Genomic DNA, 27,784 nt, shown 5'->3' with positions numbered 1-27,784 from the left:
CCCCCCCCCCCCCCCCCCCCGGGGCCTTCGCAGAGTAAGAGGCGGTGTCTTCTGTGCCGTCCGGTGATGTCATCCATTCCTTCGCAGGATGCCCGGCACCATCGGCCCCCGCCTCAGACATTCCTGGGTTTCAGGCACGTTTTGTGATTTGCACAGATATGTGGGGCGTCAGTTCTGGTACCAGAATGGGTTTTAATCACAACAGTGTCTCTTGTTTTCCTGAGGGGAGAACTGCTTTAAAGTTTGCTTTTACTTCTTTTTTTTTTTGCATATTTCATCAAAGCTTAAACAGACAAGAATCTTCAACGTCTCAGAATCTCCTTTCAAAGTTTAACCAGGAAGATAATCAGCAGAATGCAGCTGTTTTCCCCTCCTTTGAATTAAAACTGAAGTTAGTTAGAGTGATGTTTGTCCTCTGTGTTGACTGAGCCACAGCAAGTCCATTAGTGGTTCATTAGATTCAGGTTTTTAAAAAGAAAAACAAAAAGAAACCTGTTTGTTTTAGACGTTAGAGCTTCCAAATGTTTCAGCTTCGGATCTTTAAAATAACGGTGCTCTGAAACAACAGCACTCTCAACAAATATTCTCCTCTTTTTATTCTTTCTGACTCTTGTCACGATCGTGGTAAAAATAAGTCCTCTCATGACCCAACACTTGGTGTTTGATGGCCCACAGTGGGGCCCTGACCTTCACTTTAGCAACCTAATAACTTCAAGATGCCGGGGATCAAACCACCGGTATCACCTACATTTATTTAATGTTTACATTCCTAAAATTAAAAAAAATGAAAGAATGACGATCTTTTTATTTCAGAAATCCTCTCATGTTGAGAAACGACCAAATTAGAGCCAGTTTGGGTAAATCTTGAAGATAACGCTGCTGCTCAATCTCACGCGGTGTTCCGAGATCTGTCGGCGCTCAGATATGTGTCGCGAATGACCCTCAGCTACTACCACACTGAATTTTAGGTCAATATCTGTGAAACTGACAGATTTGTAGCCCTTTGTGTTTATTATACCGACATAAATATAGCCTGGACGTTATTGTCTGAACTGCTGCCATTTTAAAAAGTCATGAATGTGTTTTTTAAGAATAGCGGAAGAGGTTTGTTTAGGAGTGAAGATTTATTGCTTTACGTTTCAGAGGAACATCCATTTATTGCGACACAGACTCTGTGATATGAAGCCAGAAGTTGCTTTCTTTCTTGTCTCTTTAGTTGCTAACAACTAAAATAATCTGTATTTCTAAACAGAAGCACATCAGTTCTTCGATTCATTGTCTGCAGTCTCTCTCTGAACTTCCTGCGAGCTCTGAACAGAAATCTGGAAGTCCGGGAATGTGACGGCAGTCGCGTGAGTCACAGGGCGGAAGTTTGAAAGGAAGAGCCGGAGCCCGTCTGACTCACGGTCCACTCAGCAGAACTCGCTCGGCGGTCATCGTGTAGCAGGTCGCAGCGTACCTTTCAGACGAGTCACTGCAGCGACGCCAGCTTTCACCCGTGAGTCAGGATGAAAAAATCTGACCGAGTTGAAGGCCCGGCATTCCTGCAAGGAACGCTCATCCGGGAGTTACGGACTACAATCATGTGGTGGTGAAAAATGACAGAGTGATGGTTGTTTCAGTCCAACCTTAGGAGTAACATCATGTGTGATCTCATGATCTGTCAGTGCTCAGGACTCTCAGCTACTACCACATCAAATTTTAGCCATTTTTGTGTTCTTTAAGGTCAGTTAGCTGTGGCGGCCATCTTGAACTGGGTTGACTCTTAAGAAGTAAAGGTATCTGCTCTCTCTGACTCAGTTGCGAATCCAAGATGACGTCATTTTGTTCTCTTAGGAGCTCCGAGAGCTCGTTCTCGACAACGCCCGGGCAGAACTTTTTTCTCTTTGCATCAACTGGTCAGAAGTGTGAAATGATGGTGGCCATATTGTTCCCTGAGCTGCTCAGGGTCTGATATTCGCAGGGTGGCCGCTAATCTCTCCCGGGGCAGAGGCCGGCGTGCCGCTCGGTGTTCATGTTGTGAATCAGTCTCAGCTACTACCACACCAGATGTTAGTTCAGGAGCTGTGGCAGCCATCTTGAATGGGATTGTCTCATTACATCCAATGAGAACTTTCTGGAAGTTTCATTCAAACCCATTCATTGATTCATGAGATATTTTGCTAACAGAACAGTCAACACACATGGACAACTCGTTACTGTGATCGAAGGATTAACGTTTTTTGTGATTTAGCTGCAGTTTTTAAACCTGTAGTTCTGATTCTTAATACTTCGCTGGGACAGAATGATATTCTTATGACTGAGAACGTGTAACTAAGTTACTGAGAGGAGAGAACAGATCACTCGCCATAATTCAAAGGTCTTGTGTTTAATTTTATATGCAATAATTCTGTTATCCTCTTAAACTTTTTTCCAATATGATCTCTTATTAAATTTGGACCGTCTGTCCCCAAAGCATCACACCCCTAGTGTTTTTTTTTTTTCTTCTGATTGAACTTTAAGTCATTTCCAAAGACGTGCGAACACATTTAACACACATGATAAACATCTGGCTCTGCAGCTGCTCCAGTCTCGTCTTGTTATCAGTAAACTTTACTTTCCCCAAACGCAGACGATCCTCCATCGCTGCTGTTATCAACCTTTTAGGAGCTTTCCAGGTGGAGTTCACACATTCCTGCGGGACAATGCAGACGTGTGACAGATCTGATCGTGCTGGTATTTACCTGAGGAATTAGCCGCATTCCTTCGGGTCTCCTTTTCCCCCGCCGCAGACTCGCCCCGTTTCACCCGGTGCCGCTCTCAGCTGATCATCTGCGCTTGATAACGTTTTGTCGTCTCGTTCAAGGACAAATTTTGCGGTTTATTTAATTACGAGTCTCAGTGCGACAGTTTAGATCTTTTAAAGTGGAGCTCTGCGGAAAGAGATAGTATCTTACCTGCTGCAGATAGTTTGTTTACAGGAACAGAGATGAATTCTCAGCAGGCTGTTAAACGAGGGGGGCCACGACCAAAGTGGATCACTGCCGACTTAAAACATCTCCAAACTCTAAACTTTTAGAGCGGTTCATACCATTGATGTAATAATTCTTTAAGGTAGTATCTGTTTAAGGTGGTATCTCACTGGACAAGAAAACCAGTGAGTCTTGGCCCGTTTTGGTGTGCACGGCTTGCGAAGCTGTATTGTAGGTCACCCACAATATTTCATCGCCCTCATCCGTCCACATTGTACCGTCGGCCAGTTTCCAGCAATTATTATTTATAGGTATTCGACTCAGACGTTCTCTGTCACCAGGACGGCTCACATGCAGCTCTAGGACTTACTGAAACCAAATTGAGATGGGTTGGAGACAAGTTTGAATCCCCCGTGACAATTCTGTGACTATTTTGAGAGAAAATGTCTTAAATTAATTTGAACATGTTTACAATTTGATTGAGGAGACCGTTAGCCTCTGCGGAGCACGTGAGGAAACTGAGAACCCCTGCAAACGTTTGGAGACATTTTGGAGACTCCCTTGTGAGTGTTGTTCGCCATCAGTTCCAGCCCAGTGAAATACGGCCTTTACACCACTATCAGTTAATCTTTATACCGTTATTCCTGCAGAAATAGTCCAGCATTCCAAGCATACATACCTGAGATAACCTGGAAGTGCTGCAGCTAGCTGCTGCTGCTACTACTGTATATTTTCTTACAAACAAGCATGACCTTCCGTGTATATAACTGTGTAACTCGTGCGATAAAGCTGATAAATGTCTTGAGTCCATATAAAGTGTTGAAGCTCACAGTGAGTTCCCTCCATCGACATTCCTCCATGAGTCCTGGAGAACAGGAGCAGGAGGGCTCATGTGTGTTTAGGAATGTTCTCATTCCTTATTTTAGGGCAAAAGAGACCATCTAAGTCCCCTTATTTGAAAAAAAAAAATCACAAAAACGTTTAAAAAAGGATCTATTTCTGACGTTTCAGCTTTTGGAGCGAAGGCTTCATTGAAAAGTCACATGATGCACTGCAGTCCTGCTGGATGAGAAGGTCTGAGGGTGTGTGTGAACGGATAAGGGAGGAAGAGGAGGAGGAGGAGGAGGAGGAGGAGGAAGGGGAGGGGGGGGTCGTTCATTCAGAACAGCTGAAGAAAAGCAGGGGAGGTGGGAAGAAAAGGGAGGCGGGGGTGGTCCCAACATGACGTGTGTGTTGAAATGTGTGTGGAGCTGAGTGTCGGCTTCATTCTGCCGCCCGACCGACCGACTGAGGAGGAGTGAGGAGGACTGAGACACAGAGACACTTAGGAAAAGAGGAACCTCCCAATGCTCGGAACAATTACTTTAACGGGTAAGAACAAGATGAGCTCCTGTTCAAAATATTTACTTTTTAAACTTAACCTTTGTATGAAGAAATTGCCAAAAAAATAAATAAACTGCAGGTTTACTTAACAAGTCTTCATGGAATAGATTTAAACCAAACCTTTAATCTGGTTTTATTTTTGATTTGCTTGTAAATATTTATTTAAGTATATGGGGAACCAAATAAAGTGTTTGTTTTTAAATGAGTGCTGTCCTGAGGGTGTGGCTGGTTGGTTGGTTGGTTGGTTGGCTGGTTGGTTGGTTGGTTGGTTGGTTGGTTGGTTGGTTGGCTGGTTGGTTGGTTGGTTGGTTGGTTGGTTGGCTGGTTGGTTGGTTGGTTGGCTGGTTGGTTGGTTGGTTGGTTGGCTGGTTGGTTGGCTGGTTGGCTGGTTGGCTGGTTGGTTGGTTGGTTGTGATTTCTGTGGTTTCATTTGACTGCTGTAGGCCCTGAATCAATCAGTTAAAGTTTAAACTCAACAAACACTATTTCTGTCCAAAAACAAACTCTTCCTCTGAGCTCTGATGTCTGCGTTTCAAACAGGATCCAAACTTTTGGGTGGGAAAAATATCAAGACCAGATGGGAAGTATGTGCTCTGATTTTTGTTGTTTTTTTTGTAAATTTGGTCTGAGTGTGAGGTGTTTAATTCAATTAGAACGAGATCCTAAAACTTCCTGTGGGGTATTTAAACACAAACTGATTCCATTTTTTTATCATTTAAACTCAGATGGGGGGAGGATTGCATGAAAGATGACTGATATTTACAGGAAACTGATTTGTTTTGGCGAAATCAACATGAAGTTTCGTCACATTTTGGTTTCATCTGAGTAACTTTTGTCTCCTGCAGAGATGCTGGGACCACACCTATGAGACGGGGGTGGGGGTGGGGGTCATCTTGTTTCTATTGATGGAGAGTGTCGGGGTCTCCTTGCCCCCATTTTTTTTTTAAGTGACTTCTTTTGTTTTAAAGCTTCTGCTCCAGACAATAGTAATTATAGCAGAGATTTGCATATATTTGGTAAAAGTTCTGGAAAGAAAAGCTTCTTTTCAGTCTCCCAGCTGCCCTTTGACCCCCCCCTCCCCACATACACACACACCTCCCCTTAGACTCGAGAGTGGTCCCCCCACAGCCACAACAGAAACAATATCGGACCTCTCAGTGACGTTGATTTACAACAATCGGGGTTCTGATATTTAACACGAGAGCCGCGCTGTCACACACACACACACACAAGCAGAGAGAAACATCTCAGCTATGAGAGAGTGTCAGAGATATGTGACCCCCCCACCACCACCAACAACCCCACCCGTGTCCCCTTGCCTTTACACTTCTCCGTCCCGTGACACTTTTACTTCAGCCGGGAGATGTTAACCAGCGTTAGAAGAAGGAAAAAAAAAGATCAAAAAGACGGCGGCAGTCTGTTAAACCAGCATGGTTCCTGTTTTATTGACCTGGAGACACACAAAGACTCGTCTCTGTGTGTTTTCTTACAGTCTGAACCCCCCCGCCGCTGCCCCCACACAAACACATCCTTTAACAGTCTTCAATGCTTAATTGAAAACAGCTCAGAGAATCTGCTCTTTAATTTATTTATTGGATGGTTTTTTTGGGGGGGGTTTTGTGACACTCGGCCTTGTCTTGCCAGTTTAGCAGCAGCCTGATTGAATAAATACCCTGAAAATGTCACTTGTGTGATTCTGGGTGTCATTAAATCCCCCCAATTTAAGTCCTTTACTTAGTTTTTTTTTAGTTTATTAAAGTGCCAAGTTTTCTAACTTCCTTCAAGCTGCAGCGCTTCTTGATAATGGAAAGGTCGACCAGCCCCCTTCCTTTATTTTCAGGGGCCCAGAGAGAGGCTACAGGGCCTATTGTGTTTTTGTATGCGTGTGTCTGCCTTGGGGAGGGGGTGGGACCCCATCCATCCTGCTGCTGTGGAATTTGGGTCAAGGGGACTTATTTCAAGGAGGGGTAGCGGTGGGGTCCCGTATTGTTTGGTTTGAACACTTCGCAGGCAGAAACAAGACACAGTGTAGCTGGGAAAACAAGTAAGAATAAACATTCCTGGAATCTGTCGGTATCCAGCCCTCACGTTATATCTGGAGCATCCTGAAATACACGTCTTAAAGACGCATAGCTCACATTCCTCCGGAGTCAGACGTATGCAGAGGAGGCGGGTGTCCTCGCTAAAAACTGCAGTGAATGAAATCGATTCTCATCCATTCTTTGCAATTTAAATACAGAGTGAAACTCTGCAGTGTGGAGTAAAGTTAAAAAAAAAAACAACTCCAGCAGCTAAAATCTAAACTATTCAAAGAACGCAGTGCTGCTGAGGGAAGCTTCATACCTATAATTTAGGAAAAGGATGTAGGCAGATGTGGGGACACAGTTGTACATTTTTGTGTGAACAAAACAACATTCTTATATTTAAAAAAAAAAAAAAAGCTAGTTATGCAGTTCTTACACAGGAGACAGCTCAGAGAATGGGATTAGGCTCCTTTTATTTATTTATTTTATTGCTTTAAATTCATTTTTAAGTCAAACTTGAGCAAAGTTTTGTCATTTGTTTTGTCCAAACTGCCGTGAGATGATTCATTGTTGACACATTTACAGATCGAGTGTGTTTACCCATAATCTTAAACAATCGTTCTTAAACACTCGCTTCAGAAGAGCAAAATATCAGCAACTACTTTGAAAAGGCTAGTTTTAAAAGCTAACAGGTACGTTAGAAGTTATAGATTAGTCTGAGCGGTGAGCTGCTGCTGTCCTAAAACAAGTCCAGTCCAAAAGGTTTTGTGGCGGTCCATACAAGCACTAGTTCATAAACCTTTATATTGCTGCCGATTTTGCGTTGTATGGTTATTTTGCAAACCAGCTGCGGCTCCCGTTGTTTGCTCCTGTAAATAAACTGCAGAGTTTAGTGTAAACAACCATGTAAAGCGAAACTGTTGGAAATCTAAAGGTTAGTGAAACAGCATTTGTGTTGCCTTGCTGTAAATAGTTTAAGGAGAGCATCAGCCTCCTTCGGTCAAACTAGCTGTTAGCTTGTCAGTATGCTCACAGTTAAACTCGTATTTCTGTAAACTGAGGCCATTTAAAGAGCTATTTGCAACACGCAGGATATATGTTGTTCATAACTATTCTGCAGAACCTTATTTCAAAAGTTTTGAACTATCACTTTTATCAGTAACGTTAAAAAACGCCCTACCTAAAGGCTATAATATGTTTTTTTCCTCAGTAAGTTGGGAGCAAAGTTTAAACAGAAGCATCTCTGCAAACAAGTGCTTGATCAAATACGCAAAATCCAATTCCTTTTATTCATATTTCTTTCACATAAATTCAAATAAAAAATTGAATGATTTTATTTTCTTATTACTTTAGTTTCTTTAATTCTGCTATAAATTACAGCTTTATATGAACGTCATGGGAGTTTCATTAGTGGACTTTCTGCAGCTCATTGGAGGCTGGAGAGGAAACTGAACTCTTTCTTTGCTTCTTGTTTCAGTTGGCCAGCCGGATGGCGTAACTGTGGCCCAGAAGGAGGAGGCTCCTGACGCTACGGAGACCGTCCAGGTCGAAGGGGCTCCGCAAGTAAACGGCGAGAAGATGGAGAAAGAATCCCCGGAAGCGATTGAGATCTCTCCTGTCGAAGAGAAGGTAACAGAGGAAAAGCCCGACAACGCCAACGAAGTTGGATTCAAGAAGATCTTCAGCATCGTGGGCTTGAAATTCACACTTAAGAAGGACAAAAGTGACGAGGCGGACCCCGTGAAGCTGCTGATAGTGAAAGACAAAGAGGCAGAGGAGGTCATTGAGGCTGAGGAACCTGCAAAAGACAAGGAGGCAGAGGAGAAAGCCACAGCTGAAGAGAAGACGGCCGACACAGAGGCTGAAGCCGCTGACGCCCAACCCGCCGAGGCCGCCAACGAGGAAGTCAAGGAGGAGGGAGCCGAGAAAGAAACAGAAACCACTTCGCCAACCAAGGAGACCGGCATGTCCTCCTTCAGGAAGCTCTTCTCTGGGGGGCTCTTCTCAAACCTGCGAAAGAAAACCAGCATCAAAAAGACAAAAGAGGAGGAGGAGAAAGAGGCGGCAGTGAAGGAGGAAGCAGCGAAGGCAGAAGGAGCTGCTGCCGAGGAGAAGGAGGAGAAAGATGCTGCAGAGCAGGAGACAACGAGCGATGCGACAGAGAAGGAAACACAGGAGGAAAAAGCTGCGACGGACGAGGAAACCAAGGAGGAGAATGTCGTGACGGAACAGGAAGCCAAGGAGGAGAAATCAGAAACTCAAGCGGAAGAGAAACCTGAATCTAAGCCCAAGGAAGAAGCACCAAGCACTCAAACGGAAGCCAAATCAGATCCTACTCCAGAAGAGAAAGATGACGCCTCTGCCGCCACTGAAAGTACGACTGAAACCAAACAAGAAGACCAAAAGGAGGAGGAGAAGGTTCCAGCAGAGGCGACAGCTGAGGCTGAGCCACAGCCGTCACAGGAGAAGTCCAAGCCCCACGGAAGCCCTCTGAAGAAGCTCTTCACTGGAGCCGGCCTGAAAAAGCTCTCAACTAAGAGACAAAAGAACAAGAAGGAGTCGGAGTCCAAGCCCACCGAGTCCGGGGAGCAGGTCGTCGAGCAACTGCAGTCCTCCAACGAGTCTGAAGAGGCTCCGAAAGCTGACAGTGGAACGTCGTCTCCAGAAGCATCAGGGGAGCATGCCGTTTCTGCGGAGGGGAACCAGAATGAGTCGGGCCAGGAGACCGAGGGGGAGCTGTCCTCTGACGGTGAAAAGAAGAAAGATGGGGTCATTGCCTCCTTCAGGAAACTGGTGTCGCCGAAGAAGTACGCTAAAAGGTCCTCTGATAGTGAAGACGAGGGCGCGAATGACAAGATGGCTAAATCCGCCACGCTGTCCTCCTCGGAGAGTGCTCCACTCGCAGAAAAGGCCGCCGAAGAGAAAGAGACTAAAGAGGACAACGCTGCGGAGGAAGAGCCAATGACAGAAAACACGGAAAAGCTGACCAGCAGCACCGAGGAGCCCAAAAAGAAAATGGACACCTCCGTTTCCTGGGAGGCCTTGATGTGCATGGGTGGACCCAAAAAGAGGACAAGGAAGACGTCTGATTCAGATGACGAGGAGACCAAGGCTGAAGAGGAGCCAGCAGGAGCAGCAGCAGCAGAAGGAAAAGAAGAAGACAAAACCGAGGACGCCGAGGTCCCCTCCCAAAGCCCTGAGAATGAAGAGGTAATACTTCCTGCACCCGAGCCCGTGAGAGAGTCCCCCTGGAGCACTCTGAAACGCTTAGTCATGCCAAAAACTAAGGCCAAAAGTGAAGAAAAGCCAGAGGAGCCTGCTGACCAGGTCCAAGCAGATGCTGAAACCCAAAAAGAAGAGTCCTCTTTCTCTCTGAGGAAGCTTTTTCATGGACGCAGGAAGAAGGTGGACAAACAGTCCTCCACTGACCAGGGCTCAGGTGAGGAGGACTCCGACACCCCAGCTGTAGTTCCTCTGTCAGAGTATGAGGAGCCAGCTGAAGCGGGGCAGGAAGCGCCAGCAGAACCGGCGGCGGTCCAGGCTAAAGCGTCCGCTGACGACAGATCCCCGTCGTGGATTCCGGCCGTCGTTGAAGACGACAAACACGACCAGCTCAGCGATATCCCGGAGGAGGTCGAAAATTCAGCCACACCCAAATCCGTCGACACCGACATCGCAGATGATGAAGCCGAGGACCAGGCGGCGCTGCCTAAAGGTCCGAGCAGCACAGGGCGCAGGTTGTCCACGGCCGAGGTGAAGCCCGTTACCCCGGCTCCAGCTGCAGCCACCTCCCCCGTTCCTCAGGGACCCAGGACGCAGACTGCAGGCGAGCTCGTAAGTGGAATTGAGGCCCAGGTGAGTGAAATCCCAGCTCAGATATCCGTGGCGCTTCAAGACGCTCCACTGGATGTAGCTTCGGCCGACACCGAGCCAGAGCAAGAAACGGAGAGCGCCGCGTGTGTGACGAAAGCCATCCTAGAGCCACACGTTCAGAGCAAGGCTGTGGCCATCTGCACAGGGCTCGAAGCCAAGGAGACCGAAGACGCGCCGCTGGAGCAGCTGGCCGAGCCCACCGTAGAGTCCGTGGGCCCACTTAGTGATGCTGCAGGCGTGGAGGTGGCTGTGGAGCAGAAGTCTGAAGAATCCGAAGCAGCAGCTGCTACAGAAGAGCCAGTACTCAAGGCTCAGGTCCATCAGGTACAAACGCTCGAACTCGAGCCTGTCGCAGAACAAATAGCCGACCAAGTTGCAGACGTTCAAGCTGCCAGCGAGAGCTACGAGGCTGAGATCGAGAAGGTCGGAGCCGTCAGCACCGAGAACTCCGTGGTCATCCAGCCTGCGGTGCTGGAGCTGAACTCACCTCAATCCGTCGTAGTGGATCCCATCGCGCCCGCAACTGAGACAGCCGTCTGTACCCAGACTGTGGAAGTCTCTGAGATGACTGTGGAGACCAAGGAGGGAAATGTGGACACGGAGCGGTGTTCTGCTGATGGAGAAAACACCCCAGCAGAGGAGGTGACTCAGGCGCTGGCTCAGGAGGGTTCAGCCGCAGTGTGCGACACGAAAGACGACACAAAGGAGCCTGAAGCAGCCGTCCCTGCAGAGACACCGGGTGAGGAAAACGCTGTCATCACGGACACGTCGGTCCTTGTTGCCCCGGGCGATGGGGAGGCTAACAAAGAAACGATCCAGGAGGAGAAGACTGAGAAAGTAGACGTCGAGGACCGTGAAATTGAGACTCAGAGCGCGGTGATAGCTGAGGCTGTGATTAAAGACGCCATCGATAAAGTTTTAGAGGACGTTCCACAACCTGAAAAGTCAACAGCAGCTGTTCCAACACCCGTGAAGGCGACGGTGACGACAGAGGGCGAGACCGACAGCGCAGCCGAGCCAGTTGTCATCACTGAAACCCCTGTTCCTGTTATCTGTGAAAAACCCGCCTCCAAGTCCCCTCAGCTGCTTCGTGTTGCCATGGAGATCACCGAGAATGTCCCGCTGGAGGTCACACAGGACATCCAGGAGAAGGAGGATGAGGAGGAGGAGCCCAAAGGAAGCTTAAAGATGGCGGAGGAGGTGCAAGTGAGTGAAGGAAGTGTCATGGAGGAGGAAGTGACAGAGATCAAAGCAGAGACTGACGGAGAGACCGAACCCCAGAAGGAGGAGAGCAAAGAAAGCGGCGAGGCTGTGAAGTCCCAGCTGGAGGGCAACAAGTCAGAGGAGAAATCAGAGAAGGTTCATGAGGTCCACATGCCAACCCAGGTGGTCCTGCAGTCAGCCGAGGAGGCCGAGGAGCCGCCCGTGGAGGTGGAGACGGCCGAGGAGCTCGACAAAGACGGCTCCAACGCCGGCGCCGCGTCCGAGGAGACAAGGAGACGAAACAAGCTGTCGGACCTGCAGGAAGAAGCTCAGGAGGAGGCTTCAGGAGAGGCCGCCGCTCCCAGCCAGGACACGCAGGAGGCCGCCCCCGAGCCGGAGAAAACCCCGGCAGCGACGTGCGCGGAGGTGATGGCGCAGGTGATGGAGGTGATCGAGGAGGCCGTGAAGGAGATCGAGCCCGTGTCCACAGAGATCACAGCGGCATCATGAGCAGGTGAGACGGCTTCAAAGTTTCTGAAACTCTGTTTGAGACGATGACAAAGGCAGGTCGTTCTTCTCAAGTTCTCCTTCTTGTAAATCCCCTCGTAGTGTTTTCTATTTAACATCAATGGCTCTTACTTTTATTAACGAGTGAGAGGAGGGGATTTTTTACACTGACCACATGAAAAAGCTTTTTGTTCGGGCTCGGAGTAACCGGGGGGACCTTTGATATCAAAGCAGGAATGCCGCCATTGACCCCCCGTCTTTGTAGGCTCGGATCTTAAAGGGAAGCGGTGTGTGTGAGGGGCAGATGAACTTGTGCTGAAAGGCTGATTATGATTCCTCCGCTCCCTCCTCCCGTGTTCCTTCTGTCCCGCGCTCAGCATGGAGTCAAGAAAGCATGTCGGAGGACGCTTTCGTAAGATTCGATTACAGGGCTTCAAAGAACGGGAGCTGCTTTGCTGTTTTTTTTTCTCTCTCTCCTCCCAGTTTGACTGAATGAAGTCGTGTTTGTTTGGGACGCTGAAGGCTTTAAAATGGAGTCGTATGTAAAGACAGCAGCTGGTGTTAAAGAGGGCGCAGCTTACTGTCATATTTATCAGGCTGTCATTCTGCTCGAAAACGACGATAGATTTGAGTCAAACGGCGGTAAAATCATAAAGTCCAAACAAATTATCTTTGGTGAAATTCATAAAACGTAACACTTCTGATAAATAAAATTGATATTTTCAAACAAAACAAACAGCATCAGGTTTTAACATTAAAAACATTAAAAACTCTGGATTTTCTGAATGTTGCATCTTATCAAATCAAATCAACTTTATTTATAAAAGTTTTGAAAACGACCAAAGCGATGAATTCCCAAATCAGAGCCACAAAAACACTAAAATAAAACCAGTTAGAAGAGAAACAGGTCCAGGTTTTGTCCTAAAATCTTTTTTTTTTTTTTCTGTTTCTCCGCCGCAGGTGAAGATGCAGGACCGACGTCTGGGAGACGGACCACCGGAACCAGGAAGTGATGTGTGGGAGCGTGAGAGAAAGTTAAAAAATAAAAATAAAAAAAGGCGAGGATGCTCCGTGGCAACACACACTGACTGGGCTTCACTCATCCTGCCCAGAGAGACTGAGCGACTGAGCAACAGCTCCACTTTCTCCCCGCCTTCAGCCCCGTCACAACAACAACATGGCCGCCCTCAGTCACACACATGCATGTCCTGCTCCACAGAAGCATCCCGTCTGCCTCGTATCTCCGGTGACCCTCCATCGCCCCCGCTGCAGCCTGGCTGAGTGGACTCGTGTGTCAGAAGGCGAGCGGATGGATGATTATTATCCTGTATATTGTATTTATATCACAAATATTCATTCAGTCACCCATATGTCTTTATTTTTTCTTTTTTTTAACTGTATGTTGGCCTTTTGTTTAACTCACTTTCTGCTGGGATCCATCAGCAACATCTTAGAGTCCAAGTTCCTCGTTGAAGTGACAAAAATCTGAGTTTTTGTAGCAGATCTTTAACTGGCTTTAGATTATTTTAAGGATTTTAAGCAGCTAGAAACTGAGTCATGGTAGCGACGTCTTCCACAGGCGGAGGAAACAACAGGAAGTCTGCACTCCCTGTTAAACACTTCAGAAGATTCATGTAGATAAAGATCAAACCTCACTGCCTGTTTCACTGTGAAAATCCATCTTTACTCACCGTTAGATGTGATATTAAAATGCTAAAACACCCCAAGTTTGTCGGTTTTAAACACTTGGTCGAGACGCGAGGAAAAACGTACAAAACGTGTCACGTTCACCGAATATACCGACTGTTTAATCTGCATTACTCGTGTTGAAATATTTGCTTTCCGGAGTTTGCTGCGGACAAACGATGCCAGCTTCGGTCTGCAGAACTTCTTTAAAGATGAGTGAGGTGTGAACGGTGGTAAACTGAGTGGGAGGTGATTTTTCAGAGGCCCCGGGACCCAAACTGCGCCGCAGCAGAGACGAACAAAAAGCTCATTTCGCTCCCAAATCGAGTTAGGATTAATCAGGGAGCCGTGGTCTTTCCACGGATCACGGGGCGAGACGTCAGTCGGATCCAATTAGCTCCACCGAAAACATCTGCAGGAGCTGCTTTAATTCAGGCATTTAAAAAAAAATTCAATTATTTTATTTTTCGTTGGTTTATTTATTTGAAAAATCTGGGGAAAGTTTTAGGAAACGCCCCACAAGTCTGCTTCTACAACCAAAGCCATCAGTGACGGGTGGAATCAGTTTCAGTCGCTTAGAGAAGACTTTCACCTGCAGATACTTTAATCACATTTCATTTAGCAGCTCATTGGAGCTTCAGCGCTCCCGCTTCCGTCAGCTTCACGAAGCGATGAGGTGACCGCTCCACGTTGCTTTATGGAAACTCAATAATCAGAGAATTAAGGCCTTCCTGTGGTTGCACCCATCCAGCCCCTTTTTATCTGTAACCCACCTTAACTGTGAACCTGTTAACATTTGTACAGATTGTATTACTACTGTATGTACCTAATATTGTAAAATGAACTAATACCTGCAGCCATTTAGCCTAAGATCCATGTAGCACGGCCATTATTGTCTTTTTATATTTCCCAAGCTGTCAATAGTAAGGATTCAGAATCTTGTCTATATTTCATTCAATAAAGTTAAAGGAAATTTGTGCATTCGCCTTTGATTTCTTTCTAATGGTGTTAAACTTTATTGTGCTTTTAATTAAACAGTTTGAGTCCCCCATGGACACTCGGCATGGAGTAATGATTAAAAACGAGCAGAAGTGGCAGCAAAAAGGACAAATCTTTGCTCCCGCTGTCGAGGTAAGGACCAGGCAGAAAGCATCTTTTTATTCAAAGATGGGGTTTTTATTGTTTCTTCATGGCCAAAAAAAACAAACAAACAAAAAGTTCAAACAGATAAAATGGATTCCTGAGAACACGGATCAGTCACAGTAGATATAAGGTTGGGGAGTTTTATACTGAAAACACCTGATAACAGTGAACTTCTCTTCCTGAGATACTCCATAAAACCAAACAGCCACAGATAGGAAAGAATTGGAAAGAAATAAAAAAGATTTAAAGCTCATCTGTGGGAGTTTTTTTTTTTTTATCTTTTAAATGTGTGCATATTCCTGTGAATCACCTAAACTCAGTAAAATCAGCGTTAGTTGGTCAGAAAGCTGATTAAGAAGTTAACTTTATTCCTAATATAAAACCAGGTAATTTGAACAGCTGTCTCATCCTCCGGTTGTAAAGAGAAATGGCGCCATCTAGTCAAATATTTGGAAAACTGCATCAAAACCAAAAGGTTTCAGTTTGAAGTTCAAGTTAAAGAAAATCCTAAAAATGAACATTAATCTGCACTCATTGGTCAAAATGGTTAAAAAAAAAAATCCTAATAAAATATTTTAATTAATCATTATTTATGCAGGTTGAAAGAGATCCCCAAGACTTTAAGACCATTTCCTGTAAGAAATTAACTTTCTCAAATTAAAAACTTTAGCAGAACGTCAGTATCAGGAAGCAGATTTCAAAGAATAAAAAACAACTTTGGCTCACAGAAATGTCAACAGAAGTCAATATTCTTATGTTTAAATTAAAAATGGGGGGAGATTTATGTAAGCTGATCTAATTTGGGGGGAAAACAGGAGTTTTGGAGCAGTTCATGATTGCTGGAAGGAGAAGGAAACTGGCAGCTTTACAGCATCTAAACTTCCTCTAAATATTCAAATCTGAACGAGTGAAACAGAAAACAGCAGAAATCCAGGCAGATGGTCCCTGGGTTGTTTTTATAACGTCTGAATTATTCAAATCGACACTTTGAGCTCCGGGTTCATTAAACCTGGGGCGGATGAGTCTGCAGCTCAGAGCAGACAAACGATGGTTTGATTCCTGCAGCTGAAAATCACATCAGACCAGTGGGGCGTGTAGGTTAGTTTGTAGGTCTGAGGGGTTAGTTTGTAGGTCTGAGGGGTTAGTTTGTAGGTCTGAGGGTTAGTTTGTAAGTCTGAGGGGTTAGTTTGTAGGTCTGAGGGTTAGTTTGTAAGTCTGAGGGGTTCGTTTGTAGGTCTGAGGGGTTAGTTTGTAAGTCTGAGGGGTTCGTTTGTAGGTCTGAGGGGTTAGTTTGTAAGTCTGAGGGGTTCGTTTGTAGGTCTGAGGGGTTAGTTTGTAGGTGTGCTAGTACTAAAAACTGCATTTGAGTCAAGTACAGGAAAGAGGCGCAAACAAAACTTGTCATGTCTGGAAATAAATTACAAACCAACATGTATAAAATATTTATAGATTTTTTTTTGAAAGAAAAGTTTGTTTTTTGGCCTGGAAGCAAATAATCCATGGACAGATACCAGTTCTTCCCTGGTGATTGGGGACCCCTGACTTCAAATAATTAAATAAAATATCACTTGGTAAAACTGAAGACACGATAAACACTCCCAGCCCTAACACCTTCAGATTTACTAAACCAAACCTATTTTTTTTTTAAAGTTATGAAATGCACTAAAATCTTTACATCTTTGAATTATAACATCTTTTTTTTATGAATATAGCACTGTGAATAAAAAAAAACAACTAAGGGATTTTAGAAACAGGTTCAAACAGTAGTTAATAAATCAAACAAACAAACTATGATTTCAAATATTTTACAGGACGTCCTCATCTGGAGGAAAGTGGGACTGGATGGATCATTAGTAACCAGAGTTATACAATATATAAACACACAATACAAGACAAAAATAAGAAAAATTAAAAAGGTTTAAAAATAACGTGGCACAACTGTAGACAATGCACACTTTAAGTAGCTTGTGACCAAGCATGACAAAAAGAGACGGGATAAAACTACACGGCTGCTGAGAAAGGTGCAGTTAATAGTTTCTACAAAACATTCTGAGCTGAAACCACAACCAGAAGACTAATGGAAGACCGATGCACTCTGATGCATATTTACTGACGTTAGACAGCGGATTGTCTCGTGTCTTTTGTGCTTTCAGCTACAAATCTTCTGTACCTGACGCGCTCAGTCAGCCTTTTGTCTCTGCGCTGAAAGAGGATTTTGCAACTCCGTCGCCTCGCAGACGCAGCCGGCTCCTCTCGCGCGCCGTTTCCTCCTGAACCGCCTCAGCTTCCTCTTCCTTTTGCACCGAAAACCTGCACACGCAGCTGCGCAGTTTTCTCAAGTCGGGTTTGGCCTGATGAGCTGAGAGCATACGAATGCACACGGACACTAAAAGGATGGGCTTACCGTTGAGATTTCTCTTTTAGCCTTCGATAAAATGTCAATGTAATCTATTTTTCTTCTGATTGTATAGAAAGAGAAAATTTAGCACTCAGAGGGCCTAAAAGTTTATAGCACTTCATAAAATAAAGTTTAAGTAGACTGAGAATCTCTACCCTGACAAACTTCATCTTTAGCTCATCTCTTAACCATAATTTATATTTTTTTTAAAAAAGCAGTTCTGGCACTATTCCACAAGAATCTCCTCAGTTTTTATTGCTTCTAACGGGGTGCCAGAGTTGGACAAATCTGAGCCTTCATCTTTGGAAAACTCCTCCCGCTGCAGCAGCGCGCCTGCAGCCGCGTTCCCCTGCAGCCCCACCAGTCCTCCTTGTGAGAAGCACAGGTGTTTGATCACCTCGCTGGGGCTGGAGAAGGTCGTCGCACAAATGTTACACTTGTAAGGCTTGGAGGAGCCCAAGAACATGGCCTCCATCTGGCTGCTGTCGTCTCCGGCGGCGCACAGCTCCATGCTCTGACGGTCCACCATGGTGTACGAGTCGGCGCCCTGGTTCAGGCACACGTGGCGGGCCGCCTGGTTGGCGCGGCAGAAGCTCTTCCCGCACGCGCTGCACTTGAAGGGCTTCCCCGTGTGGATGTACATGTGCTCGCGCCAGTGGCTCTTCTGGATGAACTTCCGCCCGCAGGTGGAGCACTCGTACTTCCGCCGCTTCACCTCGCGGTCCAAGTCGGCGTTCTCCAGGTTGTCGATGTCGGCGATGTCTGACGGGGGTGGCGTGTCTGCCTGGGAGTTTAACCCTCCCACCCCCCAGGTGGAAGTGGATACCTCAGCTTGTGGAGAGTCAGAGTTGGTTCCTGAAACGGGAGTTTGCTCGCTGTCGCTGATGACCTCTACTGGCGTGGCGGCAGCCGAGGTGGCTTTGATAGCCTTCAGAACGCCCTCTGCTAACAGGGCCGGGTCCCCCATCACAGGGGAGAGCGGCTTGCTGGGCTCCGCCGGGGGCTGCTGGAGGTTCTGGGCGTGCTGCAGGAGGTGCTCTCTCAGCAGGCTTCTCTGGGTGAATCTGCTCTTGCACAGATGGCAGGAGTAATGCTTCCGGAAGGAGGAATTCCTCTTCATTATGCTGGGCTTCACGTGGAGAATGGCGCCAGCTGAGGAGCCGTCTGCATTTAGTGACTCCATCCCCCCCTCCTCTGCCGCAGGTTTAGCGCCACTGGTTGAGGCCTCGACATCCGGGGGAGAGGAGGCGTGTTTGGACATGACAGAATTTGTGATCAAGGCTGCAGCCGGCGTGGACGGAAACTTTCCCTCCGAGCCGACCTGCTCCGAGTCGAAGGGCGAGGACAGCTGCTGCCGAGCCGCTCCTCTGGGTGACAGCGCCACCTGTTGGTCAGAGATCTGGATGCCGTAGAGGGAGGTGGACAGGTTGATGTTCTGCTCGGGGTGGGAGTACACAGACTGGCTGGCTTCCTGCAGGAGCGGGTAGGCGTGCAGGAAGCGGACCCCCTGCTCCAGCCGCGCGGGGTCGATGAGCTGCGGCGCCAGCTTGCCCGTGTACATCAGGTTGAGGAGGTAGCTGAAGATGTCGGGCTGGATGTCGGCAGCCTTCAGACGCACGCAGTCACTGAGACAAAAACACGACAGTTAACTCCTGGAGGACTGTGAGGATCTGACACAAACTACTAACGCATCAGACAGCATCATGACCTCACGCTTTCCTTCAAGGAATGCATGTCACCCGCCGCCATTCATGCCAGAGTTTTAGACTAAATCATCTCATGCTGAGAAATAAAGAGTTGTAGCCGTTCTGATCAAACGATGAAAATAATGGAGAAAAAGCTTTAGATAGAATATATTCTTCTTCTGTCTGTTTAAGAAATTCTGGCAATTAATTTTTAAAACTGCCATCACTGCCATAACCCTACAGGACATTGCTCTTAACCCAAAACAATGATCTGCTGCAACATCTGGTGTTAGAGAAGATTCACTACTGTATTTAATTTAAACCTATAAGGACCAGTTTGTTTTTGTATATTATACCTTTTTCCCAAAGCCATCATGCTCCCTTACTACTTAATTTATTTATCTCTGTTAATTGTACTTCCTACATATAATTTTGACATGTTAGATGTAGGCTGCTGAACGGTGCAGTGACACTGCTGGAGTGTCTTATATATAAATAAAAACATTATGAGCAATTTCATTCAATATCAGAAGGCGTCACACTCAGACTACGTGTCGGGAATGACTCTCAGCTACTACCACATCATATCTTAGCTCATTATCTGTAATAGTGACTGAATTATAGCCATTTGGTATTTTTTATGATCTTGTGGCTATGGCAGCCATCTTGAATTAGCTTAGCTCCAGGAGTTAATCAGCTGTAGAGGAGTGCAAACACTGATTATTTCCTGGAAGTTTACTTAAAAACCGTCCAGTGGTTCTTGAGATATGGAGTTGACTCCAAATAGTTCTTAGCAATATTTTAAACAAAAACCTTGCTCAATCTGTTCAAACTCACAATATGTGTTGGATACAAATCTCAGCTACGACCACACCAAGTTTTAGGCCAGCATCTGTAAAAATGACTGAGTTGGAGTGATTTTTAGCCTTTCACCAGCAGGCGGTAATCATGTTTGATCTTAATCTAGAGAGTTTTTCTTGAATGTGATCAACTTTAAAAGTGTTTCTCTTAATAATTAGCCCCTGATGCATCTGTCAGCTCGTTGCTTCTGACCTGTCCTGGTGAATAAAGAGCATCCTGAAGTAGTTGGAGAAGGCAGCGAGGACGGCCTTGTGGGCTTTGAAGAAGACGTCTCCGATAGCCACGGTGCAGTCACACAGGAAGCCGAATTCCCTCTGAGCGTTAAGCTGTTGCAGCAGGATAAGACCGTGGTTGGCCAACTCCATTCTTCAGCCTGCACACAAACACACAAGCAGCGATGAGTTTCCTGTCGAGAAGCGCACAAGCTCTTTTTTTTTTTTTTTTGACCACAGAGTCAGGATGTCAGTGGTGATCTAACAGGCCCCACAAAGGCTAACTTCACACAGCTCTGAGGAACTATTCTGAAAATCAAGTATCGTAAACCACACAGACACCCAATAACTGCTTAACTCAGCAAAACAAAACCAGTTCCTCTAACTAGTTGGTTGTTTTATCAAGTCATAGATTTCAAATACATTACAATCATTTAAATTAAAATTACAAAGTAAACACTTAAAAAAAACCTATCCTAGCAAACCGGATGTCTAATTGTTCTTATTACCCACCACCAAAGGCAAAGACGGAGCGATTATATTTTGTCTGTGTGTGTGTGTGTTTGTCCGTACCATTAGCAAACCATCTCATGAATTATTGAAAATATTTAAACATACTTTGCAGAAAGTAATTACTGGATGAACACCTACAACTGATTACCTTCTGCAGTCAACCCATTTCAATATGGCTGCCACAGCAAAGCGATAGAAGCAAACACAAAAATGGCCGCATCTCAGCGAATGTTACAGATACAGAGCTAAAATACGACATGTCAGTCGCTGACAGACATTCACAACACATACCCTGAGTACTAACAGATCATGAGAGATATGAGGGCAAACAAAGTTATTTTCAAGGTTTGGCTAAAACTTCATAACTTCATCAACAGAAGATGATCTCTGAACTTTGATTTTAGGAATAAAGTTCTCACATAATTCTGAGATGTTTGGAGGTTTTTCTTCTCTACCTGAAGTGCATCTTTAAAACCAGAGTTTCATATTAGTCGTGACACTAAAGTAATCCTGAGAAACCTTTTAAAAAAGGAGACTATTATGTTAATAAAACTCTAACCAGCAGCACTTGCGGTGAGGACTTTCACAACATGGCAGCCATGAAGAAAAACTCCTTCCAACTGCAGCTTCAGAGGCCTTTCAGAGTCGCCTTCATTCTGCTGACCACAGGCGTGTTTTGTTGACCCTAAAGGTCACAGGAGGAATCGGAGGGCTCCGGGCCATCACATGATCAGGGTTATGGGTGTCGACACACATTCCAAGGCAGAGAGCCTGTTCTTACCCCCCACCCCCCGCCCCTCCCCGCGCTCGCAGCGAGGTATGGGAACGGCCCGTGGGAAGGGTGGCTCTCCTTCCTCCGAACACAAATATCTGGAGACGGACGATAACCCATATTTTGTCAGCTTTTCTTTCTCTCACAGCTCAGAATCCTGTAGCTCTGCACACCTCCATCAGACGTGTGTGTTATCAGGGGTCAGAGTTCAAAGAAGGAGCCTCTGGGAACATGCCGGCACCAGAAACACCAATCATGCTTCTTTTAACTACATTTAACTTCAGACACCTAGCTAAAAGAAATGCAGAGTAACTCAACACCATTTATGATGTTAACACAGTTTTCTTGCAGCTGTTAAAGATCTATGAACAGTCAATATTTTACCATTTGTAAGGAAACACTGAACCACATTTAAGGGTAAGGATGAATAATTTAACCCTAAATATATTGTATATCATCCATGCCTGTTTGTATGGATGTACCAAGCAGAATGTCTCTATCTTAATTTGTGTGTGTGTGTGGACTCACACACACCTGATGTAAACTAATATCTGACTGGACTGAGTGTGTGTGTGTGAGGACAGCAGCTGAATTTGTCTCCTTATCTGTGCATCGTCTCACCTCCCCTGTCAGTATTAATGGGATGTGTAGAAACATGAAGTGTTGATATGAATTTAGGCTTTTCTGTCAGCCTTGATGTCCCACACAAACAAACAAAAACAACATTGTTAGCTTGTTTTTTTTGTCTCCACCAAACCGGTTCCAGCGGTAAACCGGGGCCAGGGTTGCTCGCTTAGCACCTGTTTTTTGGGGTTTTTTCTGTTTCCACCTGAGAAAGCTCTGACACACACACAAAAAAACAGTGCTGAGATGTGAGCACCATGTTTAAAACCTCCCGAGTTTCACTTTAGTCCGCTTGATTTCATACAAACCAAAACATTTAGAGCAAAAACAATTCACACACTCTGCAGTAAGAACACTGACGCTATTTAACGGCACAAAGACACCCACAAGTTTATAAAAAGTGGGAATATAAACCCCTTTTCTTCACCTGACATCTATCCAATGATCATTTCCAGCGATTATCTGTGCATTGAACATGGCCGTTCTGTGGCTAATTGTTTGTAAAAGTGAACAATATCAGCTGAATAAAATCCGTTGGCTGATTAATCTGTCTGTCTCTAATTGCAATTAGCGTCACACCAACTCAGCACAGCAGTTAATGGGACCACTGCCAACCACTACCATGGTTGTTAAGGTTTTACATCCTGGATTTGGCGTCACCATTTGATTACGTGGTCAGGCGCCCATGCTGAGCTGGCAAACAAGACACGAGGCATATTTGTTATCATTAAAACGTTGCTTTTTAGTTGTTTATTTTAAGCTGTTTTGTTACTGAAGACTGAAAGGGCCAGAGGTTGTTTGATTAAGGGCCGCCTCCGGCCCGCAGGTCATATATTGACTCCAGCAGATCATTCAGTTTTTCCAAAATATATTGACTATGCTACTGACTACTAACATTTACTGAGGCTACTGTTATTTAACGTCACCCAATCTACTTCAAATGACACGATAAACAAATATGTTTGGTTGCTTATTTCTTTGTTGTAACAGTTGCTTCTTGGTAATTAATCTTTTACCCCTTAAATGTGACACATTTGTTAGGGAAACCCATGAGTGGAGTTGAGCATGTCCCAAGTCGCTGACCATCAGGTCAGACCCCACATCTCCACAGTCTAGGACCAAAGTCCACCCTCTGAGATGACAACGCTCGCCCCGATGCCGTTCAGAAATCACAGGTGAACCTGGCCCCGTCCCGCACAGACATGAGCTTTCAGAAATGAAGAGAGCGTGGCAGAACCAAAAGAGGCGTAGAGCAGAACCCAGCGGGGTTGATGAGGAGCGCAACGTGATGGACGCCTCCTTCATGTCGCTTTCAAAACACACCAAATCAACTCAGTTTAGCGATCTTCTTTGTGGTCGGCTGTTTTTTTTTTTTTTACAAAGATGGCTCACTCTAACGCACCGTCCGGTTCGGCTCTGTTATCACTTGGCTTCACAGAACAAAGGCCTGTCAGGCTGGGATGGCTTCCACCCCCTCGCCGCCTCGGTCCATTCAGAAATCAAACCGAGGCGACCAGAAGGTGACTGAAGCTGTCTGCGTACTCTATGAGAAGTCAAGAAGTCGGCTCGCGGTCACGTGATGGTCCGTTTTCGCTCACACCTTTCATCGCCCACGAGACACTCTGATCAGAAGCTCCTCCCTCCCCCAGTGGCGTTAAAACGGGTTTCTCAGCTCTCCCGTCCTCGTACAGATTTTTGCTTCACCGCGACCAGACGTGTTTATTAAACCGACTGAGACAGAACACGCCGTTTGGCGTTTGCAGATATGACGGTGCACAACGAGCGAACCAAGGGAGCATGTCCCTACGCTGCCCGGCCGAGCCACTGCAGCTACAAAGAGACGCCTGTGTCTCCTTGCGGTCTTTTTAAGTTCAAAGGTTTATAAGTTCAGCTGGAACAGTCCGAAAGATGGCAGTAGAAGCAAAATGGCTCCTTTAAAGCTTTTCCACAAAAACAACTTCTGACCGATCAGGCAACACCTGGCTCAAACATCTGTGAGAAACAGTTTGTCCAGGGCCATGTGCCAAGAAGAGGCGTACAAAGCCACTACGAGAACAAAACAACGCAATTTTCGTCACGAGACCACATGAACGAGAGCCAACTTCGTGACTTCCTGTGGAGAAGTCTCAGCTTTAAGTATTCCGTGGAGCAGCCTGGAGACTCCCTCCAGAATCTGGGATTGTGAATGATACCTGGTCCAGATCTCAACCCACACCTGGGCGTGCGATGCCATGCCACAGGTGCCAGGCTGTTGTGGCTGTGTATGGTTCTTCCACATGCTACTGAGGCCCCTGTTTGTTCAATGAATGAAGCGTTAAACCACCAATATGTCTTACTTTAATCATCCAAGCCAATAACAACAAACTAAAGTAAACAACAAAAAAAGACAGAAAAAGCTGGTTGGCACTGGCAAAGATTTGGCAACTGAACCCAAACGTGTCGCCATTGAAAGTGAACTAACCGGGCTCTCCGGCGGGACACGGTTTATTAAGAAGAAGCACAAAGAGAGAATCGAACCAGCGCCACTTTCTGCGCGGAGTTCACTCGGCCTCTCTCAGCAACAACAATGTGGAGCAGCACCGCCCCTGCTGTGATGTAGACACGTGGAACCGCCGCTTCCGCAGCGAGGCGTTCAGTTCTTCTGGAAATACTCCGCCGAACCGCCCGCGAGCGAAACACGTCCGGAACCAAAACACCGCGCGACGAAAACACCCGCCGAGAGCGCGTGAACGGGGAGCTGGGGGGGGGGTTCTGAAAGGAGCGGGCTCGGTCCGGGTACGGGTCCTGCCTTCGCCTCGGGTCTCTTGTCGGTTACAAGCGCGAGGGAACGGACATGCGAGGCAGGCAGGCGGAAGCGCGCGCGCGCGTTCAACACACACACACACAAGGCAGCGCGAGACGCAAGGGGGATGGGGTTGGTCACGAACGCGTTTCTTTTTTAACTTGCCCAGTGACAAACCCAGTTAACCGACGCGCACAGAGCGGCGCGCGGACCGAGCGGACCTACCTGCAACTCTGGGTGAAATGACCGGAGTTCCGCCGCGTCGGCCCGTCGTTCTGCTCGGTTCGTCCGCTCCGCTCGGCTCTGCTCTGGCAGCGTCGACTGTGCTCCTCGTCGAAACGCAGCATTCGTCGGCGGAGCGGAGAGGAGAGGAGAGAGGGGTCGTCCGTCGGTGTTTTCCGGTTAGGGGTTTTACGTTACGATCACATGACCGCGCGAGCGAAGGAGCAGCCGTTGAGGAAGGGGCGGTTGGGTTAACGTTAATAACCGCCGTGAGGCCAAACCCTGCTGCTCGGCTTTGTTTTTGTTTTTTTTTTTCAGCTTTTTTTTCCTCTCTTTTGACAGTTTGGTTGTTAATCATCGTGTCTCTCTTCCGTTAACGTTAAAGCCCGGGCTGCTGGCGCCGTTGGCCCTCTGTCACTCACACAAACACTCCTAATTAAACACGTTCCCACACTTTATTTGGCTTTTTTTCCGGTTTAATCAAAGTAAGCTTAATTTGTAACACACAACATGTCTTAAACTGAGTCCAAAGAGTCCTCCTTACACTATAATTAATTTCACAAATCATAAAAATGTGGTCCCTGTTAAATATTATTCCAGGTTTGGTTTTATTTTCCACAGAAGTTTAAATCAATCTCACCTCTCAGAAAAATCATACAGATTTATGAAATAAAAAACTAAGTTTGTGCAATGTTTGCAGTTTTTCAAATAAAGTGATTAGAATTTTAGTTGTTAAATGGTTGTTTTAGGGTTAATGTAGCTCAGACTCATCAGGGTTTTTATAAAAATTGTGTTAAACAACAAATATGCCTCATCTATGTTTACAACTAATATCAGTGACAGGAATCCTCCCGTTAAAGTTCAGATTATCTCAGCTCATTTCAGCTGATCTTAGCTTTTAACGCTCTCCACACTTGATTTTAGTGCCGTTTCTCTTCAGAAGAACTTTACTTTTTCTGTTTACATCCGGAGGTTATTTTATCCGCTCGATATTCGGCAAGACTGTCCGAAGTCAACTCTTCAACAATCAAATGTAAACAAACGCCTCGTAATTGTTGGCAACAAAAGTCGACTGCTGATTTCGCTCATTTATTACAAATTATCTGGTTGAGAATTTGGTGATTTTTTTACAAAAAATTCCAATCAAAAACATTTTAAAAAGTCATGCATGTTGACAGCAATTGTGGCTTTAATGTGCCCTCAGATTTAAAAAAAAATGTAATCATGAATTGTGAATTGATGCCAACTACCGTGGTGTTTGTTTACCTACTGAAACAGCCGAAGCGACTGAAAATAGGACAATAACGATGTCCTCGGGAGTTTTGCTAAATGAATACAGACCTCCACCGCCATCTGATTATCCTTCAGAGTTTTCTTGCTCTTTTTCTTCTGCATTTAGCAGCAGATTCACAGACTACAGCCAGCCTAATGTTTTTAAATCAATCAAGCTTCTGAAGATTTGTTTACACTGACTGCGTACCCGCATTTCACAATTGCATGTGAATATATCAGGGAAGCTAGTGGAGTAAACTCTTCCAAACTTCATCATTTGTTATAGTTCAGGATAACCTATTTTTATGTTTTATCTCATAGTTTGCAATTATTACCTTTAATTTATCATTTGTTTTATTAGTTTTTTTGGCACTTTATTGTCCCCCTAGAGAAATTATTGCTCACTGAATGAAGACATGACATTCTCATAAAAACAGAATACGAACACAATAAAAACTGTTTTGTTTCAGACAGTAATCAATCAGTAGGAAGCATCAATGTGTTATCAGAGTATGATCAAATCCAAGGATACCACTTGGACCTGATGTATTAATTATTTGATTAAGAAGTCAGTTTTTAGTTTAGGGGCTTATATGTCCTTCGATAATGGAGCTCTTGAACATTTTTTCCAATAAAACTGAATATTTTATCGGGGGGAACATAACGGTTGGTTTGAGCCGTTTAAAACTCACAGGCATTTGAAACCTGATCGCTGCTTTTTGTGAGATTTCTGAAGCCAAAAAAGCTTGGAAACCCCACTTTAATACCTTCTGTGTGTTTGATTGTCCACTACGAAGAATATTCTTATTAAAAGGAACTAAAACGGTCAAATGAATGCATTAGACAGACTGATAAACATCACAAATAGGAAGAAAATACTTTGAAAGTAGATTTAAAGGATTTCTGATGTTACACTAAATGTTTAATACAGTTATAGGTGTTCTGGCTGTGATTTTCACAGATAAGGACTGATAAACAGGTTTATTTGGTTTTAATGTCATGTTAGCTGCTGTTGATTTTCTTTATTTTTTAATATTACCATTTCGTTAACACGTCATTAAACTGAAGCTCTAACTTTCTGCTTTGTGTAGAAATCCACAACTTCTGTTCCAAACTCTGGTGGAGAGAAGATTTATCTGCTGCGATGCACACCGAGCAGTGTTGTTTTCTAAAACAGTTGGGTCAGTGGCCCACACTTTAGAGCGATTTCAAGAGACTTTATTCCAGGAGAATTTCAAAATTCATAATGTGAGGCTCGTGTCGCCCAAAAGCTAAAGGTTTGGAGGGAACCGAAAGAACTTTCAGCAGAAGGAAAACGCTTCAAACTGAATTTTAACTAAACCGCACGCCGTCTATTCTGAGACACAGGAAGTAGGAGGACCTTTTTCACATCTGCACTTTGGAATCGTGTCAGTATTTTGTCATCAAGTGAGTTGTTGTCCTGTAGGGTAAACAAGCATGTTTGGTTGTTGTTTTCCATTTCTTGAGCCACCAGGAGAGGCAGACGAGTTGCAAATGCTCCCATCATCATTGTCATCAAAACACACCAATCTTACTTTACCCAGATCAACTTTTACCTGATCAAGTCAATAAACGTGGATATTTGGAGGAAAAAAGGTGTCCCTAGAAGACAAGAGCTGGTCAAATCCCACAGCAGGGGGTTTGTTGCATGA

General features: G+C 45.4%; 2 protein-coding genes across 3 annotated transcripts in view; one reads left to right on the top strand and one right to left on the bottom strand.

Annotated features, from left to right (window-relative positions):
- akap12b (A kinase (PRKA) anchor protein 12b) overlaps positions 1-14,608 on the top strand; it is a 38,282-nt gene extending 23,674 nt beyond the window's left edge. Inside the window, exons 1-3 of one of the 2 annotated variants that reach the window (XM_017423237.3) lie at positions 4,165-4,322; positions 7,836-11,948; positions 12,902-14,608. In XM_017423237.3, coding sequence (XP_017278726.1) covers positions 4,298-4,322; positions 7,836-11,944 — 4,134 coding nt within the window. In that variant the 5' untranslated portion in view covers positions 4,165-4,297 and the 3' untranslated portion in view covers positions 11,945-11,948; positions 12,902-14,608. Of the gene's footprint in view, positions 1-4,164; positions 4,323-7,835; positions 11,949-12,901 lie in introns of those variants that run through there. The other variant, XM_017423236.3, reaches the window with a different exon arrangement.
- A 358-nt stretch (positions 14,609-14,966) lies between these two features.
- zbtb2b (zinc finger and BTB domain containing 2b) lies at positions 14,967-25,119 on the bottom strand. Its single transcript, XM_017423242.3, has 3 exons — positions 24,843-25,119; positions 19,907-20,087; positions 14,967-18,793 (listed from the first exon to the last, which is right to left on the bottom strand). Exons 2-3 carry the CDS (start codon positions 20,077-20,079, stop codon positions 17,395-17,397), a joined length of 1,572 nt encoding a protein of 523 aa, XP_017278731.1. The 5' UTR covers positions 20,080-20,087; positions 24,843-25,119; the 3' UTR covers positions 14,967-17,394.
- Between the last annotated feature and the right edge of the window lie 2,665 nt (positions 25,120-27,784).

Source organism: Kryptolebias marmoratus, linkage group LG19 (genome assembly GCF_001649575.2).
Source record: "Kryptolebias marmoratus isolate JLee-2015 linkage group LG19, ASM164957v2, whole genome shotgun sequence".
NCBI classification, from domain to species: domain Eukaryota; kingdom Metazoa; phylum Chordata; class Actinopteri; order Cyprinodontiformes; family Rivulidae; genus Kryptolebias; species Kryptolebias marmoratus.
Note: the sequence above shows the minus strand (reverse complement) of the source record. Positions and strands in the feature narration are given on the sequence as shown.

Bases quoted from the DNA above. Each gene is read 5' to 3' on its own strand.
- zbtb2b (XM_017423242.3), bottom strand. From the start codon at position 20,079: ATGGAGTTGGCCAACCACGGTCTTATCCTGCTGCAACAGCTTAACGCT. The intron at 18,794-19,906 runs GTCAGAAGCAAC...TTTTTGTCTCAG, and splicing joins CTCTTTATTCACCAGGACAG to TGACTGCGTGCGTCTGAAGG.